The 18052-nt window shown below is 32.5% G+C and overlaps 4 protein-coding genes and 4 non-coding genes across 8 annotated transcripts; 7 read left to right on the forward strand and 1 right to left on the reverse strand.

Moving 5' to 3' along the window:
• Window positions 1-3480: 3480 nt before the first annotated feature.
• Window positions 3481-7450, reverse strand: LOC112695904 (eukaryotic translation initiation factor 3 subunit C). Its single transcript, XM_072197970.1, has 4 exons — window positions 7302-7450; window positions 7061-7099; window positions 5170-6966; window positions 3481-4657 (listed from the first exon to the last, which is right to left on the reverse strand). Exons 2-4 carry the CDS (start codon window positions 7082-7084, stop codon window positions 3683-3685), a joined length of 2796 nt encoding a protein of 931 aa, XP_072054071.1. The 5' UTR covers window positions 7085-7099; window positions 7302-7450; the 3' UTR covers window positions 3481-3682.
• Window positions 7451-8240: 790 nt separating this feature from the next.
• Window positions 8241-11036, forward strand: LOC112695905 (IQ domain-containing protein IQM6-like). The gene is made up of 9 exons (XM_025748437.3): window positions 8241-8416; window positions 8567-8778; window positions 8878-8986; window positions 9081-9146; window positions 9225-9313; window positions 9414-9501; window positions 9598-9828; window positions 9923-10024; window positions 10143-11036. The coding sequence occupies exons 2-9, from the start codon at window positions 8579-8581 to the stop codon at window positions 10833-10835; spliced, it is 1578 nt and encodes a 525-aa protein (XP_025604222.1). The 5' UTR covers window positions 8241-8416; window positions 8567-8578; the 3' UTR covers window positions 10836-11036.
• A 1724-nt stretch (window positions 11037-12760) lies between these two features.
• LOC112695906 (small ribosomal subunit protein eS28) lies at window positions 12761-13530 on the forward strand. Its single transcript, XM_025748438.3, has 2 exons — window positions 12761-12814; window positions 13127-13530. The coding sequence occupies exon 2, from the start codon at window positions 13128-13130 to the stop codon at window positions 13323-13325; it is 198 nt and encodes a 65-aa protein (XP_025604223.1). The 5' UTR covers window positions 12761-12814; window position 13127; the 3' UTR covers window positions 13326-13530.
• A 1463-nt stretch (window positions 13531-14993) lies between these two features.
• Window positions 14994-17634, forward strand: LOC112695907 (small ribosomal subunit protein uS7). Its single transcript, XM_025748440.3, has 5 exons — window positions 14994-15139; window positions 15232-15332; window positions 15515-15786; window positions 17044-17247; window positions 17366-17634. The coding sequence occupies exons 2-5, from the start codon at window positions 15234-15236 to the stop codon at window positions 17418-17420; spliced, it is 630 nt and encodes a 209-aa protein (XP_025604225.1). The 5' UTR covers window positions 14994-15139; window positions 15232-15233; the 3' UTR covers window positions 17421-17634.
• On the forward strand, window positions 15977-16059 carry LOC112700636 (small nucleolar RNA Z102/R77). The gene has a single exon (XR_003153541.1). It is a non-coding gene; the product is annotated as a small nucleolar RNA Z102/R77 (small nucleolar RNA).
• On the forward strand, window positions 16241-16324 carry LOC112700632 (small nucleolar RNA Z102/R77). Its single transcript, XR_003153538.1, has one exon. It is a non-coding gene; the product is annotated as a small nucleolar RNA Z102/R77 (small nucleolar RNA).
• Window positions 16490-16571, forward strand: LOC112700635 (small nucleolar RNA Z102/R77). The gene has a single exon (XR_003153540.1). It is a non-coding gene; the product is annotated as a small nucleolar RNA Z102/R77 (small nucleolar RNA).
• Window positions 16715-16796, forward strand: LOC112700631 (small nucleolar RNA Z102/R77). Its single transcript, XR_003153537.1, has one exon. It is a non-coding gene; the product is annotated as a small nucleolar RNA Z102/R77 (small nucleolar RNA).
• Window positions 17635-18052: the final 418 nt, after the last annotated feature.

The raw sequence follows: 18052 nt of genomic DNA on the forward strand, positions 1-18052 counted from the left end.
TATAATAATGATTTTATTTATTGCCAAAAGTATTAGATTAAATAAGTTATTATTATTTTTTATTTGAAAATAAGATTAAAATTAGAGATATTGTTTTATTTAGGTTTTAAATTTTAAAGAGTATCACATTTAAATATAAATAATGACTTCAAAATTTTAGTCTCCAACCCATTAAACCTGCTTCTGTAGCTCTTTTTCTACTGTAAAATTGCGATTTAGTCCTTTTTGAGATACAAAAGGTTTTGAATGACGAAGATCAAAGAATCATAAGAGCCAAGTTATCTGATCTCAACTATGTTCTCGAATGAAAGGACACTTCTACGCTTTCAGTTATATTTCTTAGTGATTTAACATGGATGATCTTGAGGTTGAGAAATCCTAAAATTTTTAAATAAAGTAGAATTTTTATTCAATCAAATGGTGATAAATAATTTTATTGAATTAAATTATATTAATATGATTATTAGATGATAGAAAATGATAAAAATAAATAAATAATATTTTAAGAGTATAAAAATATTAAATTATCATTTTAATTTACTTTTTTAATCAATGACCATAAATATTTTGAATTAATTAAATTTTAAGAAAATTATATACCTAAAATTATTTCATTTATTCAAAAATCTTTTGAACATATAATAGTTCAATTAGAGGTTGACTATTGAGAATTGAATATAATATTTTTAAATTCGTATTTTTAATAAAAAGATGTGCTTAGTTCTATCCATCCTAAATAATTTTATATTCACTATTACTTGTCTAAAATGATAAAAAGATTTTTACAATTTTATTCCATCATGTTTATATATATATATAAAACTATAAAATCATGAAATTTTAACTAAATTAATTTATATTTATTATATTCAATTAATTGATATCCATAGTATTAAATTATGTGATACTTAAATATCTAATCAAATCAATTAGTTGATATTATTAATTTATCGTAATAAATTATATTTAATGAATTAAAAAATAAATAAATCAGAAAACACTTTTAGAAGCGTTAATTTTACCATCAAGTACAAAAACTAAATTTTTATATAATGGAATATATAGATAGAATAGATAGATAGATAGATATCGATATTAAATGCATATTAAAGGGATATTATATGCAATCAATTAATTATTAATTATTAATATATAACACCTAATACAAATTACTATCCTAAATATAGTTGATTACGAGTAAATAAAATCATAAATTTTAGTTGACTAATTAGTATCGATTTAAAGTTAAATCATTTTTTGCCTTATCCTCCTCTCTATAAATTAAATAAATAGGTGCGTTGATAATTCTATCTTTATAATCATATTTATTCTCATCCTCATACACAATATAATTCTCGTGATACAAGGAAACAATGAAGAATCAGATTATGTCCACTTCTCTTATAGTTTTGTTTGTTGTTCTCTTCTTTGCCTCTAGTATGTATTACTAAGTAACATTGCTTATCATCTCTTGCATGATTCATCCTTGTCATGTGTTGTAAAAATAATTAATTAATAATAAATAATAGTTTTATTGTTGCAGATGGTGGATTATTAGTAGAGGCAATAATAACTCAATGTCGATCGAAAGTAGCTGTGCTTAATTGCACTCGGACGGATTGTGAGAAATTGTGTGATCATGATTATTCAAACAACTTGGGACGTGCAAGAGGCACGTGCGCGGATAACGTAAGATGCATTTGTGTTTACCCCAGCTTCAATGGACGTTGCTTTGCCAAACATCATTTGACTTGATTTGCTACAATCATTGTTATGCCTTCTGTGTCCCCTTATGTATTATAATAACAAATCCATAGCTTTATATACCACATCCTTGAATAACAAGTATTTAATAAAAGAGCATATGCTGATTTATTTTAAAATATTTTGTTTAAAGGCAATTGTTAAGGTTTCTTATATTAATAAATTAGTGGATATTCCGATGAAAATACTATAATTATCTTTGTATGAAGACGATTTCTTTTGATAAGTAGATAGAGATTGTAGGATTTAATTTTGGCAGAAATCATTATAATGAGATAGAGTGTGATATGACATATTTTACATGTTGGCCGGATCTTACAACTAGAAGTGCCAGATCAAAGAAACGCATCATATGTGAATTTCTGTATCAAAGGATTAAGTTTAGGTAGATACTCAAACGAAAATGTTAAAAATATTTTTTTATAAAAAATCTTATATTAAAAGTGTGTTTTATTTATTTGGTCACACTTTTAAAAAAATAATACTCTTATAATATATAAAATCAAATTCTATAATTCATTATCTAATAATAAAAAAAATACATCTTATACACCTATCTATCTTCCAGATCCACTGATTTCATACACCTCGTTGGTTTCATAAACATTTGTAATTAATGGCATGTTTTTTCTTCTCTTGAAAACCCATTATAGGAAACTTTGGCATTAATCTGTATTGGGGCCATTACATGAAAATCCATTATCTCGCGGCCCATGTGTCCAAAACCGGGACCATATTGTAAATATCAAGTTTGTATGTCTCTTGCAAGCTACACCCGGTTCAAATCCCAGCTAAGGCTTGAAAAAAAAAAAAGCTCATGTATCTTATCTCTGAAAAAATTGAATTAGACAAAAGACCTGTTACATAGGCAGTAACCTGCATCAAAAAGTACATGCTAACTATTAACCTGGTTCAAGTGAGGCTAATGCTAAAACTCACCCTTCAGATCATGTCATCTTAGAAGTTAACACTGACACGACTGAAACAGGCTTATCAAAATATAGAATCAAGCTAAATAAAATACGAATATATCAACCCTAAACTCCCATAACACTGTAAAATTCTATTTTTTACAACATTAAGGTAAAACTCATTCCACTCTTTCATATTAAAATAAAAAATTCGCTTCGATTAATTTTTTTGGATATTGAATAAAAATTGGTGTAATTCTTTAATATTGGAAATTATGGTGTCTTACAAAATTATGAAGACTATACAATACGCAGACTGCATATTGTATTATTTTAATATTAAATTACAGCATATTGTATTATTTTAATATTAAATTACAATACACAGTCTGCATATTGTATTAACGTAAAACTCTCTCCACTTTTCCATATTAAAATAAAAAATCCGATTCTCGTCTCAGCATCTCCTATACCTGATTTTATGTTTATAATTAAAAATTTTATTTAGTGAAGAGTACAATTAAATAAAAAATAAAAATCTTTTACTAAATTGATAAAAAAAACTTATGTATTTCACATAATATATTTTTTGGACTAACATTTTTTTACCAAAAGAAAATCTTCACTCCATCATAACCATTATCCTTATTATTATTTTAAAAAGACGTTGATTTGTCAATCAACTCGAGATAATTGACCATTCGTTAAAGCATGCAAGATCTTAAGTTCACTAATATCACACACAACAAATTGCCAACAAACCGACCTCACAGTACAAATCCAAAAGTTAAGAGCAACTATCAAATAAAGAAATGGATTCCTCGTTGCAGGTTGCAGCTTTATGTAAAATACGATGCAAAAAAATGACAGAGACTGAATGTTATAATACCGCATTAGCCGAACTATCAAAACTGAGCATAACAGAAAATGTCAATCTTCAAGGATAAACAACGTTGTCAACAATACTTTAAAATAAATACTCTCCGAAGCCTAGCAATATGATAGATTTAAGCACGCACACCCTTGAGGCTAACCATGCGCGATGATACATCTCCATGAGGTCCCCTCAATGAGGATCCACCTTGAGTCCTGCCTGAACCTCCATATGCAGAATCTTGATACCGACCAGATCCACGTCCTGCCCGGTCCCTTGAATATCCAACCCCACCAGCTTGGCCTAAAGCCAATGGCCTTCCACCTTCACTACCATATCGCCCACCACCTTGTCTTGTCTGAGAACCCAAGTCCTGCCACCTGCCACCCCCAGTGTTGGTTCCACCAGCAGCAGCAGCAGCATAATCCTGGCCATCCCTACGCCTCATAGGAAGATCCAATCCACCACCACCTATCGTTGCCTCCATTGCTCTTTCATTACTCTCGGCAAGGATGGATAACTTCTCTGTTAACTGGAATGCCAATGCCTGCAACCTAGAGTACTCCACATCCTGGAAAATAATGCAGCCAGTTGGCTGGTCCCAGCTTGCATGAAGCTCTTCATTGATCATCATCCTACTAACAATGCTATGAGTATGAGCAACAGAGAGATCAAAAATTTTTGTGAGTTGATCAAGGCTCAAAGAATCATAAGATGATGAGAACGTAAAGAGATATGTCCTCAATGCCTCCTCCTTGATCTTATCTTTCAGCATTGCAAGTACAGTATCTCTGTTTCTGACAAACTTCCAAACGTCAAGAGACACAATGATGTCATAAGCCTTGTTGAAGTCTCCTTTGGCAAGAGCCCTTGTGGCAGCCATAACATGGTCTCTGACATTTTCAGGTGGACCAGTAAATGTTTGCTTGTCACTCACCTCAAGTAAGCGGCGGAAATTCTTACTAATGACTTTGCGCTTTGCATCATGAACATTGGCTGCCATATTGGGAACTTCAAGAAGCATGGCGGTTGTAAGATGCACTGCCTCCAGGAGCTCAAGATTTATGTGCATATGATATGGCATCTGACGCCTTCTTTCCAACCTTTCCTGGAAGAGGGGAAAATAGGGTATGATGTCAAGTATAACAATGAAAGTTCTACAATTAAATAGATAAATGACGCCTTGGGAAATTAGAAAAAAAAAAAACTATAACAATTTGCAAATATGAGTTTTTAAAAGATATAATGCAAGCGAATCATGCAGAGACAACAATGCTGATGTGTCAAGCACAAATGAAAAGCACTCATTAAAGGAAGTTTAAAAATTAAGCAGTTCTACTTTTAAATAAATAACTAAGAACTATTTCTCACAAAACAACTTGCACATTTATTTTGGGGAGTGGGCTTGAACAAATATTTGTTGCCCTTGTGAAGTTTTGGCAGACTTATGCAAACACATCATGCAGTGCATATAATAGTTCAATAAAAAAATGGAACATAGAATTTTGCAGCTGAAAATAATCAGTTCTGCTTCTGAATAAGGAACTACAGAGCTCTATTTTTAACAACAAAAAAACTAAATAAGCCATATATGCAGAAAATAAAGAGGTAGATTGGGACCTGTTCTGGGGTCTTTTCATGATAACGACTCTGTGACACACCTTGTGCAAGCAACTCCTTCACCCTTCCACCAGAATAAAGTTCAGATAAACAGCCATGTGCTTCGGAAATCAACCCAACCCGAAAAGCACATAGACCCAACTGTGCCATAGCCCTGTTAAACAGTATCTGTGTTGATATGTCCATATGCTGGACGCTGTCTTGCAAGTGGCTCATGAGCAGCAGATCACGGGATATTGAGAACTCGTCAAGAAGAGCATGGTGGTATATGTCACAAAGCATTGCCCGTGCTTTAGTGCGCTCATCACCATACTTGTATATCAGGGTCACCAATATGTCCATTAGAGTCCTGCTGTTCTCAGGGAAGGTAGGTTTCCGGGGCACAAGCTCAGGAGTAGCAATAAATGGAGTGGGAATTCTTGTATCCTCAAACCCTTTCTCCTCGCCAGCCCCTTCATTATCCCCATCTTCAGCCAACTCGGCCAATTTTCTCATTGCATCATAAACCTCCTGTGGTTTGTAGTAAACGAGTTCAACCCTCCTCAAGGCCACCTTAGAAGCAGCTTTGAAATCTCCAACCCTTTCAAGGTATTCCTGGACATTCTGAGCAAGAACAAGAAACATTGGCTCATCCCTGAGTCTCTCAACATACTCACGAGTATGTGGATCTATGCACTGCAAACTCTTGAAAAACTCGGAATCTATTCTTTCCAAGAAAGCGACCAAGTTTCCCCAAATGCGAATTGGTCCATTATGGTCAGGGCCCTTCTGTGTTTCATTCTCATCTGGCTCCACGGCATCATCAACAACTATGTTAGTGTATTGCACTAAAATGTCAAGAATGACCAGCATGTTATGCACACATTTTTTCCAAACATTAATGGGCATGTGCCCAGTTAGGCCAGGGTTAACATCAAACTGGGCAGATACCACACTAAAAAGGATCTCCAACTTCTGTGCAGGTGTTTTAGCAACTTTTGTAAGGAAAGTAAGCTGCTCAACCTGCTCAAACCTTCCAGTTCCCTTCCTGCCCCTTGCTGCCACAACCTCCTTGAATTTCTTGTTGACTGTGTCCCACGTGATCTCGCTAGGGTCTTTCATGAATTGCCTATCCATAAGTCTGTCTCTCTTGCTAAGTTTTTGGTCCCAGGGTCCATCACCAGCATCCACCTTTTCATCTTCATAGTGAGAGACTTCAGAATCTGATTTCAGGTCATCTCTTCCCTTAAGCTGATCCGGCTCAATAATCTCACCATCACTCTCATACTCTTCCTCGGATTCCTCCTCTTCTTTCTCCTCTTCACTCTCAGGGCTCTCCCTGCATTTGTTAATCAGTTCCTCATATTGCTTATTGTTCTTCTTCAACTTCTGCTTCATCGAGTTCAAAGCCTTAGCATTGCTACTACTCATCTTCTTTTTGGCATCCTTATTGGCCAAAGCCTGAGCCAAAAAGTCTTCCAACATCACCAGGGCCTTGATGTAGAGACTGGGGACCTTCTCAGACTCGGTAACACGCATGACCTTCTCAAGCTGCTTGTTGATCTTATCAAAGCTCTCCTGCAAGCTCACCCAATCATTGATCTTCATGGCATTCTTCATCTGATCAACGGTAGATGCCATCTCCTCAAATCGCTTATCCTTTGCCGACCGGACGACCCGCCGTTGGCTATCCGAGTCATCGCTGTCACTCACCTCAGTTGTCAAATACTTGCTCGTGGTAGCGGGATCGACCTCACCAGCCGTCGTCTCTTCAACCTCATCAAAGTCACTGCTTTCTTCCTCAGAATCGCTCGCACCCTAGTATTATAAAAAATAACGTAAGAAACGGAGTGTTCTTCAATCCCATGAAATTACAAATTAAACCAACGAGGCACTGAAATTCGAAACAAACCTGGGTCCAAAATCTTGACGCCATCGTTTGTCAAAAGCTCTGGAAAAACGAATCTATTAGAAAACAATGAAGAAAAGCGATATATGCATCCAGGCTTCCCTAAGTGTGTGCACCCTCAGACGAACAGAAACAATCGCTTACGGAATTTATACAATACTCGGATATTTATAACTGCGAAAACAGATTGGCAGGACAGGAAAAAAGAGAGATTGAAAAATTAAGAGTGAAAGGATACACACACCTGAGAAATCTGGGGGGAGATTAGGGTTTTGCTAGTTGATGGATTTCTGCCGCTGAAGCTCGACACAGTCGATAGCGGGTTGCGGGAAATTCAGAAGTTGGGAGGAGCGGTTAGGGCACAATTTCCGTTATATAGGGATGGGTTCTTGGGCTTCATCTAGGCCCAAAAGTGTATTATTGCGATTTTTTAGAGGATATCGTGAAAAAAAAAAAGTTGTATACTAAATAATAAATACTTGTTTAAACGCATATATATTTTTAATAAAAAATATCTTTTTTTATTTTTTTAGCGTATTTTATAAATTTATAATAATAAAAGTAAAAGTATTAGAAAAATAAAAAAAACATCTTTTTTGAGAAGTTACAATTTATATCTTTTTTAAAAGATTTTAAAAAAATATTTTTTACATAATAAATAAACAAAAAATAATTTTATATAGTTATACTCAAATATAATTGATAGATAAAAAAATCTTTTTATATGAGATATCCAAACATATATTTTTATTTTTACTTTTTTATATAATTTTTAAAAAAAAAATCATTTTTTAAAAATTCTCCCAAACAAGTCCTAATAACATTAAGAATAATATTACACATCTAAATTTTTTTTGTTAACTAAATTCAACTAAATTGGTCTAACATAACAAAGATCAGTTATGACTAATATTATTCTAAATCTTATTGTTTATCTTAATTAAACTTGATTCATAAAAATATTTAAATATGTAGCATTACTCTAAAATTAAATAATTAAGTGATTGATTAAATCTTTAATTATTACTCGTGCATTGAGATTAATTTTTAATTTAGGTTAATATTTGTTACAATAAACTTGAAAATGTTAAACTGATAGCCATATAGTTGGTGCTTATTATTTTTATTGGTGCTTTTTTGTTATTCTGTTATCCTATTGACTCCGAGAACATTGCAAAAATAGAAAAAACGTATCATTAATAACATTTGCAAAACCTTTCTCTATATTTGTGCAACTTTCTTCCTTATTGTTCTCATTCATTCTTTGCTCCTTCCATTGATTCTCTCACATTTTTTTTTTCTTGGCTCTGGCTCTCGTAGAGCACATTTTCTTTTCTGCTCCCACCGGCACATATCAAGGTACGTTATTGACTTATTGGTATTAGAATTGGGACATTTAATTTGTTCTAGGTTTAGAAATGCCAAAATTCTTGGTCTTATGATTGATGTGTATATATGCAATGTCCACCTTCTGCCATTGAAGATATTGAGCATCGTTTCTTATTATAGTGTGCAGAGAAGATGGTATTCAATGAATCACTTAGCTTCAATGGGAATCAGTTAGAAACATGCAGTTCCTTGTCCGAGAAGAAATTCCAAACACCATCGCAAGTGTCGCGGAGTGAAATGGATGAAGCTGCGCTTAAGTTGCAGAAAGTTTACAAGAGTTTCCGAACAAGGAGGCAACTAGCAGATTGTGCAGTCCTTGCTGAACAGAGATGGTTAGTTTTGAACTTTTTGAGTGATAACATTAAATGATAAAGATGTCTCTTGTGCTTGTGTATGATACTAAAATTGAATCCATAAAAAACTCAATACAGGTGGAAAGTTTTAGATTTTGCTGAGCTAAAACATAGTTCTATCTCATTTTTTGAGAAGCAGGAGACTGCTGTTTCGCGTTGGTCTAGAGCAAGAACCAGAGCTGCCAAGGTAGCTTACTTTCACTTTTTGGTATATCTATAAATCACTGTATCTATTATTGTGTTATTCTTGTGGTTTAAAGTTCAAGGATTGTTTTTGGCAGCTTGGAAAGGGTCTATCGAAGGATGAGAGGGCTCGAAAACTTGCTTTGCAGCACTGGCTTGAAGCTGTAAGTCTCATAGCTAATTAAAGTGATGTTGTTTAAACAAAGCTGGAAGTTAAGCTAACTAGTTGTTAAATTTAACAGATTGACCCGAGGCATCGCTATGGCCACAATCTTCAATTCTATTATGTTAAATGGCTCCAATGTGACAGTTATCAACCTTTCTTCTATTGGTAGGAAGAAAATATCAATAATGAATTATATTTTTCTCACATAGTTGATTCTCTTTTTTTCAACCGATGAGTATTTATCAATGTTGGTATTTATTTGTAGGCTTGATGTTGGGGAAGGCAAGGAAGTGAGTGATGAGAGATGTTCAAGATCAAAACTTCAGCAGCAATGCATCAAGTATTTGGGTCCAGTGAGTTCTATTATATCTGAATGCAATTATGTGTAAATATATAAAATTTTCTATTACATAAAAGTTTGCAATTCTAAATGTTGTTGCTTTTTGCAGGAGGAAAGAAAGATTTATGAAGTGGCTATTGAGGATGGAAGACTATTTTATAAGCAAAGTGGGGAATCTATTAATACAACAAGAGATTTAAAGTGGATTTTTGTGCTTAGCACATCAAAGACATTATATATTGGGCAGAAGAACAAGGGTACATTTCAACATTCAAGTTTCTTAGCAGGTGGTGCTACACTATCTGCTGGTAGATTAGTGGTGGATGATGGTGTTATTAAGGTATGAAAAGGAAACTAAACTCTTGATTTCATAATATGACTTTTTTGGACATGATTTGGAAGCTGATAGTGTTGTTGTTTTTACAACTCCAAAGGAAGTTTGGGCTCACAGTGGACATTATCTCCCAACAGAGGAAAATTTCCAGGAATTCATGTCATTCCTTGAGGAGCATAATGTGAAACTCACAGATGTAAAGGTAAAAGAATCAAAACACAGCATCTGTAAAAGAAATGCAAAAAGGTTCAATTAACATGTTGCATACAACAAATAATTCTTCACCTCTCATGCTAATATTCTATTTTCATTGTATCCAGAAACACGGAATAGACCATGAAGAAGAAGATAAAGCCAAAATGAACAACGGAATTTGCTTGGGAGACAATCCTTTAGAGGCATACTTAACTTCAGCCCAAGAACTAGTTCTACCTGACATGGAAAATGAAGATTGTAATGCTGAGTTAGATTTTCATGCACCCTTGTCAAGATTGACATCAAAACTAGGATCAGAAATGGACAATGTGTCTGACAATTTTGAAGAGCAAGTATACACGCCGAATGGCGATGATCCTTCTCTAGAAGAAAGTGGCTATGCGACAGCAGAAGAGTCCTTTACTGATGAGGAGGAATTCATGGTTCCGAAATCCCACTTGTTTGAAGAACAAGAAGAGGAAGAGAATGAAAGACATATCCCAAAAGAAAACATAATGAAGAGAATAGATTCACACAAAGGAATGAAGTCATGTCAGTTGGGCAATCACTTATCCACTGAATGGAGAACAGGTTCTGGTTCAAGAATTGGTTGCTTGAGAGACTACCCTGCAAAGCTTAGTTTTAGGATTCCAGAGCATCAACATTTGTCTCCAAGGAGAGGAAGAACTACTCCATCTCATAGTGTCTTACAAGCATTTCATTTAAGCCTTGCACATCTAGATTTTGTCCATGCAATTTCTGCAGCTGATGTTGAGAGTCCTAATTCCAACACATTCAGGCCAATTGCTAGCCTATGAATTAATAAGGTTGCTTCTATTAGGAACCATCTTCTGGTTAGAGAAACTAGAATAGGAATTCTTTGGCAATTTGAGGCCTCTGTTCTTTTTGAATGAGGCTATTGTAATGTTTATTAGTTTATAACTTTATATAGTTTCTGTAGGTCATAGTCATGTGTGAATGAGAAGAGCTTGCATATTATAATTCTCATTTAGAAGAGATTAATATACTCCCAATATCATCATTGTTAGAAACAAGAAGCTAAATTGGAGAAAGGATTGTTTATTCTTAAGTTTTATAAAATGATACAATATAAAAGGGTATTTGTAAGTGTTAAGATAATCGAAATAATAAAGATGTAATATTCAATAATAAATATTTAGATATGCTAAATAATGCTAATTGATTCTAATTATACTCTAACAATTATTAACTTAAATATATGGTTTTTCAATACCGTCCCGAACTCCAAGTATATTTTTTGAGTAATTCTACATATTCAAATTTTTTTATAAACCAAGTCCAACTAATTAAATAATAAATCTTGGAATAATTCTAGTCATAACTAATTTTTGTTATGTTAAATCAACTTGATTGAACTTGATTAACAAAAAGAATTAGATGTGTAATATTATTCATATTTTTTTGGGTTTGGATTTTTTATTTTTATTCAGTATTATTTTTAATCTAACCTGAAATTATGTTTAATCACTAAAATATATATATTATATTGATATTAATAATAAAATATTATATTTTTATATATCAATTAATATTCTTTATATTATATTGTATTATTTTTACTTTAACATTTGTATTATATATAATTTAAAATAATACTATATAATATAAAAAATTCAATATTTTTACTTCAATTAAATTATTTTTACTTTAAAGTAAACTCTATCAATATTCACTATTATATATAGTTTAAAAATTAAAATAGTGTTATATAGTATTATTTTTTACTTTAAATACAATCTTTAAAAATAAGATTTTATTAATTTATTATATAAAAATTATAAAATTATATATAATTAACCTGATTTATTTAAGATTAATATAAAATGAAATTTTAATTAAAAAATATTTAGATCGAAGTCGAATTTAATTAAACTCATTTCCATATTACCACTAAAATAATTGCATTTTAGGAATCATTATAGATCAAACGATTTGTGGTTGAATCGACCTAGGAACAATTATATTGAAGTGTGAGTAGAAAACATTTTTCCACATGCAAATTGTCGTGCATCCTTGTGAACTAACAATCTAAGTATCTAACATACAACTCCCATCAAGAAAAATGCTACCAAAAACGTTGCGTTTATTTATAAGCATAAAACAATAAAACAAGGATGCGAAAAAATACAAAATCATATTTAATAAGTGAGATATAAACATAGCATTGTGTTACGAAACATTAATTTAATATATTTTGTGTTATTTTTGATAGAAAAAAGATAAAAAAAAATATTAATAAAAGGCACCACTTATATTTTTATTTTTTTATTGTCTTTATTAAATTTTAATAATTATATTTTATTTATAAATTTTGTATGAGGAATAAAATGAAAATGAATTAAATTTTTTATAATTTCTTTCATTTTATATTTATTTATCACTAAGCAAAATATAAAACACTACTTTTAGTTTCTTTATCTATTATGTCGTATTCTCAATATAGACATGATTATTTGCTATTTTTCTTTTTGTAAAAAAACTTTAAACACCCAATTTTTTTGTTTTAGTAAATATTAGATTACTAATCATGGCCATATTTTTGGTCCACAAAGTTAAATGGGCCTGCCCCAAAACTAGCGTTTCTGAAATGGGATCCAAAAAGCGATTCTATAATAAGTCCAAAAAAGAACGATTATATAAATAGCTGAAACTAGGGTTTATCTCACAACGGTGGAGCTGCAACAAGAGCGAGAGAGCTTTGAAGCTTAGTGCCGCCTCCTTCTCCTCTTCCTCCGCCACCTCGTCTGTGCCACAAGTTCGTTTCTCCTCCTCCTTCTGTTATTCCTTTGATTTCTTCTTCCTTTATGGATACTATAGAATTTTAAATATAATCAAATATAGTCTTAGAGTTTAATCCTAAATCTTGTAACATGAGAAAGCAATCTAATTTATGTTTGCAATAGCTGATCAGGGTCATTAGGTTTTCCGCTATTATTCAGTACTTTTCAAGTAGATTGATCTTTGTGAAATTTTTTTTTTCTTAGAAAAACCTGAATTACTTGTTACCATGTATAGAGTTAATTTTGCGAGCGCAATTGCTTCGAACCCTAATATTATGATTTTGCAGGATGGATTCTGGGATTAAGCATGCTGTTGTTGTGAAAGTTATTGGCCGTACTGGATCCAGAGGTCAGGTGACTCAGGTTAGAGTGAAGTTCTTGGATGATCAGAACCGTCACATTATGAGGAATGTGAAGGGACCAGTTAGAGAAGGTGATGTTCTCACCCTGCTTGAATCTGAAAGAGAAGCAAGGAGGTTGCGTTGAAGTGTTTTCTTTTGTTGCCTACAAATGCAGTCAAAGTAATGTTGCTTTGAGTTTTGTTAGTCAGTGAATTCCCAATTATATTGCTTTCTTTTTATGTTTTTTGGACCTATTTTTCCATTTGAATTTTGGCTTAATGTGTATTAGATTGATATGAGAGTATGGATTAATGTGTTTTGATTTCTATATAGTGTGTTTTCATATTTAATTCTCGATCATACGTGTGGCCTCAAGTCTTAAATATCTGCAACTCAGCCATATAATATAATGATTTTGTTACCCCCTGAAACAGTTCAATATCTTCAACCAGTTTGTATGGGTTTCAGTTTAGTACTTCAATTTATTCTCTTATCTCAATCTTAGTCTTAACTCCTTACTATTCCTTTCGTGGGATTCAAGTTTTGAAAAATGGATTTGTCACTTAAGTGGATATAACATTAATTTGACGAAAGTGCTTTACGCATATTGATTTAAGCAATTCTTTTAACTATAATCATTACCAGAATAAGTGAGAGTAAAATAATTTAGTTTGATGAATAATCAAACTTGATTAGAGTAGCATAATATTTGTATGAGATGTCAATTTCTTCCATGTTATGATCTACATACCAATACGTGCTTAGTATGCTAGTATTTTATATTTTTATTTTCCTCCATTCCAAGTACTAGCATGATAAATTGATAATAATGTTGCCTAGCTGGAATTTGTTCGAAGGCCTAAAGTGTTCAGGGTCAAGCTGGTAGAATTGGAATGAAAAATAAAAGCGTTTCTTCTTTATTTCTTAAAAATATAAGTGGTTGAAAAATGTATTGTCATCATATCCGCTTAGTTACAATTCGGTTCTAACTTGAGATATAGTTAGGAAAATGGTTATATTTTAAAATTCGAAAACAGTAATGGAAAAAAGATTTATGTATAAATAATGCCAAGTTATATATGTCTATATGGTTGAATATTCCCAATGTTAGCTCGGTTTATAAAGATTTCCCCCAAAAGAGGTTATAAAAATATATTGTAAGCTCGAGAAAAAAAGATATGCTTTAATTTTGAGATATATCACTATATTCACTTTTTTTATTTAAGTTAAGCGTCAAAATATTTTTTACATATACTCATGTTATTGTGTTCAGTTGGCTTACCGCTGAAGTATTCCTCATCAACCAATGAAAGAGTGACGATCTACTCTTTAATTTCCATTGTCTCACCACATTTTAAATTAATTTTTTATAGTTAAAGTTTGTAATTAGATTTTTATACAATATAAAAATTTATAATACATCTTTACTGGTTGTTATTTTTCATAAAAATACAATAGTTATAGAATATTTACTTTTAAAATATCCTATAATTAATCTAAACAAAAAAACGAATATTTAAAAAGTATACATTCTTTTAGCCAAAAATTAAAATGTTCTAATTAAAAATTTTAATATAAAAATTTAATTACAAATTTTCAACCATAAAAATTTAATTAAGAATGTGATAAAACTATAATGAACTATACAATAAGCTTTTCATACAAGAAGACCACCTAAACCCGGTAAGAAATTTTTAGGGTATAAGGAATTGGTCTTTGTCTTGTGAAAAGCCATCTTATATGGGCGGACGCTATGATTTATCCACAAAAACAATTGTTTGAAGTTTTTAAAACTTTAATGGGCCTAGCCCAAAAATGTTATTCCTTAAATTCTATACAGTTTTTGGGATTCAGAAAACGATTTTATAAATAGCTTAAAACTAGGGTTTATCACACTACAGCGGAGCTGCAACAAGAGCGAGAGAGCTTCGAAGCTTAGTGCCGCCTCCTTCTCCTCAAGTTCGTTCCACTTCTTCCTTCTCTGATTCCTTCAACTTCTTCGATTTATCTAACCCTAACTCACCTTATCTGTTGAACAATTTTCTCTTCAGCCATGGCTGCTGCTGCTGCTGCTGCTGCTGCTCCTACCGAAGTTGATCCCACACAGCTCGACGTTAAGCTCTTCAACAGATGGAGCTTCGACGATGTCCAGGTCCTCCATTCTCATTTCCTTCCGTTCTTGTTTTCCGTTTTCGATCTATTAGAATAATGTAGGTTCTGTAATGGCTTTTTTTATTTGAATTTTGTTCTGTTATTACTGCTATTTTGTATTTATAGGCATTAAACAATATCTGAAATGTTAGATTTGTTTTGGAATTCTGTTGTTGTATTCAGGTGACTGATATCTCCCTGGCTGATTACATTGGAGTGGTGCCGTCGAAGCATGCGACGTACGTTCCCCACACCGCCGGTAGGTACTCAGTGAAGCGTTTCAGGAAGGCACAGTGCCCGATCGTTGAGAGGCTCACTAACTCCCTCATGATGCATGGAAGAAACAACGGTAAGAAGCTTATGGCTGTTAGGATCATCAAACACGCCATGGAAATCATTCACTTGCTTACAGACCAGAACCCTATCCAAGTCATCGTTGATGCCGTTATCAACAGGTAGTGATTGTTTGTCTGTAGATCTATGGATTTTTATTGCTATGGTTTACTGGATAAATTTGTTAATGGCATAATGCTATGCGAATGTGTAGTGCTGTGTGTGATGAAATTGCGGGAACTGAAGATAATTGTTTTTTATTTTTGCTGTTTTGCCTTGAAAATCTGCTTGGTATTGTGTTTTGGATTCGGAGAATGGAATGAGGATTATTTGTTTCCCTATTGGTTTGATTGCTTGAATGATGGCTATTTTGTATTAGCTCTATCTGACCATTCTCATTGTCCTTTATGCATCGTTTGATTTGAAACTTTAATGATATACGATATTATGTTGTTAATTGACTGAAGAATAAAAGAGCATTAGGTTTTATGTAATGTTTTTATCTTGATATGTTTTATGGACTGTTATTTTAACCTTTCTTTGTTATATTCATGTTTTAGTCTGATAGAATTGGGAGGATGAAATGATGTTTAGTTGTTTTCCCTATTGGTTTGATTGCCTCAATGATGGCAACTATGTATTAGCTCTATCTGATCATTCTCCTCACATCATTTGTTATTATTCCATAATTTCTTAGTTGCAGTTGAAAATATATCTAGTTCGGAAATTTGATGCGTTTTTATTTTAACTTTTTATGCTACTGGCCATTGTTTTAAAATGTGTAATTTTTAAACAAAAAAGTTCAACCCGATATAATCTCCTGGAGAATCAAATGATGATTAATTGTTTCCCTATTGGTTTGATGGCCTGTATGATGGCTTCTTGTATTAGCTCTATCTGATTATTCTCCACATATAATTTGGTTTTGGATTTTGTTGTTATTACTTGGGAGATTGACTCTATTGCTTTTGTACTAGTGCATTCTGCTGTTATTTCTGTACTGTGTAATTTTGAAAACAATTTCAACTTGATGAAACCTTTAGTACAGGAGAATGAAATGATGATTAATTGTTTCCCTATTGGTTTGATTGCCTGGATGATGGCATTTTGTATTAGCTCTATCTGATCATTCTCCTAAATTATAACTAGTTCATGGGATTGTAGTTTTTCTCCACTTCTCTGGGAAAATTTTTTGCTTTGTCATGATTATGTAAAATTCTTCTGTGGAATACATTTTTTTTAACTTTTAAATACGGGTTGTTGCTTGAATTTATTGAAGTGCTCACATTTCACTAAATTCATATTTCAGCATTTTCATCAAAGAGAAATCCTTTGACACTATTAAAGCTGACTTATATGAATTCTATCTTTTTATTCAGTGGTCCTCGTGAAGATGCAACTCGTATTGGGTCTGCTGGAGTTGTTAGGAGGCAGGCTGTTGATATCTCGCCTCTTCGCCGTGTCAATCAGGCCATCTATCTTCTAACAACAGGTGCACGAGAAGCTGCTTTCAGGAACATTAAGACAATTGCCGAATGCTTGGCTGATGAACTTATTAACGCAGCAAAAGGTTCATCGAATAGGTAATCTATAATTTAAATCTAAGTGCAATTCTTTGTCGGTGTAGTGACAAGAAAGTTACGTTATTACATTTACTCTTCATCATACTAATGAATGCTGAAATTAATATTTCCATTTCAGCTATGCTATCAAGAAAAAGGATGAGATAGAGAGAGTCGCCAAGGCTAATCGTTAAGCAGCTTTTGGAAGTAGCCTTAGTGATGAGAATTATTTTGTTTTGTTTTTTCAGCATCATTTATTAAAAAAAGGTGTAATTCCCAAACAAGGTGGATATACTTTTGCGTATGGCCTTTACTTGGTATTATTTTGCTGGATTTACATGTCATGAACAATTTTGTTGCTTCGAGATTTTTGTTTCCAATGTCAGTAGTCTACTAGAGTTTCTTGCCCCTGCTTTCTTTAATTATTACGAAATTGTTTAGTTTATCCCTCGTGGATTTCAAACCTTGACCTAATTTATAATCATAGTTGTTCCTGGGAAAAAAAGTTCATCATTCTATTGTGACATAAGGTGTGCCCATTGATTCATAATCATGTTAGAATCAGAACTACAAAGTTATAATAGCAGGAAACGAATAATCTCAAAGCAAATGCCTAATGACTTTCCAATTAACTTAGTCTTTAATCTTATCACGTGTAACGAATTGCTGCCAAAGAGCTCATAATAAATTTAAGTATCTAATCTGTTTTTTTTTTTTTGGACTTGAAGTATCTAATCTGTTAATCAAAGTAGAAAATTAAAAAATGGGCTTTCAACTGAACAGATTATTTTGTAACAACGTTTTCAATACAGGCTTATCGAGTGGT

Source organism: Arachis hypogaea, chromosome 6, assembly GCF_003086295.3.
Source record: "Arachis hypogaea cultivar Tifrunner chromosome 6, arahy.Tifrunner.gnm2.J5K5, whole genome shotgun sequence".
In the NCBI taxonomy this organism is placed as follows: domain Eukaryota; kingdom Viridiplantae; phylum Streptophyta; class Magnoliopsida; order Fabales; family Fabaceae; genus Arachis; species Arachis hypogaea.

What these genes read in the sequence shown, in the direction of transcription:
- LOC112695907 (XM_025748440.3), top strand. Translation starts at nt 15,234, where the DNA reads ATGGCTGCTGCTGCTGCTGCTGCTGCTGCTCCTACCGAAGTTGATCCC. An exon ending in GGAGCTTCGACGATGTCCAG is followed by an intron (nt 15,333 to 15,514) that starts GTCCTCCATTCT and finishes TGTTGTATTCAG; the next exon opens with GTGACTGATATCTCCCTGGC. An exon ending in GTTGATGCCGTTATCAACAG is followed by an intron (nt 15,787 to 17,043) that starts GTAGTGATTGTT and finishes CTTTTTATTCAG; the next exon opens with TGGTCCTCGTGAAGATGCAA.
- LOC112695905 (XM_025748437.3), top strand. Translation starts at nt 8,579, where the DNA reads ATGGTATTCAATGAATCACTTAGCTTCAATGGGAATCAGTTAGAAACA. An exon ending in GTCCTTGCTGAACAGAGATG is followed by an intron (nt 8,779 to 8,877) that starts GTTAGTTTTGAA and finishes AACTCAATACAG; the next exon opens with GTGGAAAGTTTTAGATTTTG. An exon ending in TATCAACCTTTCTTCTATTG is followed by an intron (nt 9,314 to 9,413) that starts GTAGGAAGAAAA and finishes ATTTATTTGTAG; the next exon opens with GCTTGATGTTGGGGAAGGCA.
- LOC112695906 (XM_025748438.3), top strand. Translation starts at nt 13,128, where the DNA reads ATGGATTCTGGGATTAAGCATGCTGTTGTTGTGAAAGTTATTGGCCGT.
- LOC112695904 (XM_072197970.1), bottom strand. Translation starts at nt 7,084, where the DNA reads ATGGCGTCAAGATTTTGGACCCAG. An exon ending in CGTCAAGATTTTGGACCCAG is followed by an intron (nt 6,967 to 7,060) that starts GTTTGTTTCGAA and finishes TTATAATACTAG; the next exon opens with GGTGCGAGCGATTCTGAGGA. An exon ending in ATGAAAAGACCCCAGAACAG is followed by an intron (nt 4,658 to 5,169) that starts GTCCCAATCTAC and finishes CCCCTCTTCCAG; the next exon opens with GAAAGGTTGGAAAGAAGGCG.